The sequence below is a fragment of the Tasmannia lanceolata genome, unplaced genomic scaffold (assembly GCF_043159265.1).
Source record: "Tasmannia lanceolata isolate RefF3 unplaced genomic scaffold, GAP_Taslan_0.1 ptg000037l, whole genome shotgun sequence".
NCBI lineage: Eukaryota > Viridiplantae > Streptophyta > Magnoliopsida > Canellales > Winteraceae > Tasmannia > Tasmannia lanceolata.
Window position 1 is genome coordinate 35,544,726 of NW_027518714.1, and position 2,344 is coordinate 35,547,069.

The 2,344-nt window shown below is 40.1% G+C and overlaps 1 protein-coding gene across 1 annotated transcript; it reads left to right on the top strand.

The window, feature by feature from the left end:
• Positions 1-510: 510 nt before the first annotated feature.
• LOC143861430 (uncharacterized) lies at positions 511-1,932 on the top strand. Its single transcript, XM_077372357.1, has one exon. It carries the CDS (start codon positions 511-513, stop codon positions 1,930-1,932), a length of 1,422 nt encoding a protein of 473 aa, XP_077228472.1.
• Positions 1,933-2,344: the final 412 nt, after the last annotated feature.

A 2,344-nucleotide genomic window follows, 5' to 3' on the forward strand; every position in this document is an offset into this window, starting at 1 on the left:
CAATCTCCATCATTTATCAACAAAATCCAAGATCCAATACGATCACATCCTCATCTCAAAACTTGGCTGAAAGCTCCTTAACACCATCTCTAGGATTTCCTATGTCTAAAAGATGGATATTTTATAAAGTTTCTAAAACAAGAAACTTTTTTACTTTTTCAATCTCCATCTTCCATCAACTAAATCTAAGATTTAAAACCATCTCATCATCATCCCAAAACTTAGCTAAAAGCTCTTGGACACCATCTCCAAGGTCTCTTATGTCTAAAAGATGGATGTTTTAGAGTTTCTAAAATAAGAAAGTTTCTATTTTTTAATTCAATATCCTCTATCAACTAAATCTAAGATTCAACCAGTGGAAGTAGGAGGGGTCGGGTTAAGAAGGCTGAAAGATGTGAACGAATCCTGCCAGTTAAAATCCTTTGGAGAATAGTGCAAGATTGTAACACCCCTTGGGTCCGTTGGTTCAAAGAAAAATATATAAGAGGGAGATGTTTCTGGTCCATCCCCATGCCTTCATCTCCTTCCTGGGGAGCTAGGAGCATCCTTCAGCAGAGGCAAAGTGCTAAAAATTTCATTTGTTACGTGGTGGGGGAGGGGTCTTCTATTGATTTTTGGAAGCATCCGTGGCACCCAGATGGGATTCTCAATTCATCAGAAGGTAGGATTTTTAACCTCCCAAAGGAAGGATCTGTTAAAGAATTCCGAATATATGGGACTTGGGATAAAATTCTGACCCAACCTCAATTCCAAGAGCTTAAGACTGTAATAAACTCTGGCCTGTTTTCCCAGAATCCTTACGACTATGCCGTTTGGAAACCTGCTCCTGATGGTGCTTTTAGCATAAAGAGCGCTTGGAATCAAGTGAGAAAGAAGCATCCTGTTTTGGAATGGACATCTTCGGTTTGGTTTAAGGGTAGTGTTCCTAGACAGAGCTTGGTTACCTGGCAAGCTCTTACCTATAAACTGAGCACAAGGGATAGAATTATGTTTTTGAACCCTTCCAGAGAAACAAGATGCCCTCTTTGTAAGGTGAACCCTGAAACTATTGACCATTTATTCTTCAAATGCTCCTTCTCATCTTGGATTTGGAAATCGATTTTATGGAGATTTACTCATAGGAGGAACCTGTTCCGAACTTTAGCGAAAGAGGAAGAGTGGATTAGGAGGAATTTCAGAGGAAGAGGGCAGACAGCTATAGCAATGAGAATAGCCTTTAACACTGCTGTTTATATGATTTGGCTGGAGAGGAATACTCGCATTTTTGAAAACAAAGAGGTTCATAAACAAAGAATCCTTGCTGCTGCTCTAAATGCCATTAGAGATCGAGTCATATTCCTTAACCTTGAGGATATTCGGTCCAGCAAAATTGAGGAAGTGTCAAAAAATTGGAACTTTCCCTACTTCTATAGGAAAAATGATAGTAAGTTCTGCTCTTGGGTTATGCCGATGGGGGAAATGGTCAAATTAAATACTGATGGAGCCCTCAACTCCGAAGGTGCGGGGATTGGGAGGATTCTAAGAGATGGAAAGAGGAATATCATAGCCATGTTCTCTGTTGATAAACCTGTGGAAGAGATTCATGGTTTAGAAATGGAAGCAGTCCTCCATGGCTTAGAGCTTGCTCACAGAAAGAATATTCAGCACATCTGGGTTAAATCAGATTCGATGATGACTGTGAAAATTATAGAGAAGATGTGGACTTGTTCTTGGAAGAAGATCCCTACTTTTGAGAAGATTATGAACCTGCTTAATAAGTTCAAAAGCTGGAAAATCTCACATATTTGGAGAGAGGCTAACCAAGCAGCTGATTACCTCTCAAAACCAAATTGCTCTCTCAAAGGTGAAGATATTCAGTCAGTTTCTATTCCTTCAGATCTTCACAACATCGTGTCCCTTGATTATGATGGGATGGTTTATTCTAGAGTGTAGTTGTCCCAATCTTGTGACGAAGACAAAGATGTGCCTTGCTTTAAGCCGCTTGCAGAGTACTGTTGGGAGGGAGTGGTTATTCCTCCACACCCCTCATCAGATTAGCTTAATGTCCCTAAGCTACGTGTTGAAGACAAGTGTTGTGTTTAGTTGTTGGTGTTGTGGTGCTATCTGTAGCCCGCCTTGTGGCATTTTTCAGCACTCCACTTTTATTTTCTTTTTGGCTATTTGCCTTTGTCGCCCTTGTGGCCCTCCTTTGTAATCCTTTCCTTTGTTATTAATATATCTGGTCGGGGTCTGCCAAACCCCAGCTTACCAACCAAAAAAAAAAAATCTAAGATTCAATACCATCTCATCCTCTTCTACAAACTTGGCAAAAAGCTTCTTTACACCACATCTAGGGTTTTCTATG

Coding starts and splice junctions, on each gene's coding strand:
- LOC143861430 (XM_077372357.1), top strand. CDS start 511: ATGCCTTCATCTCCTTCCTGGGGAGCTAGGAGCATCCTTCAGCAGAGG.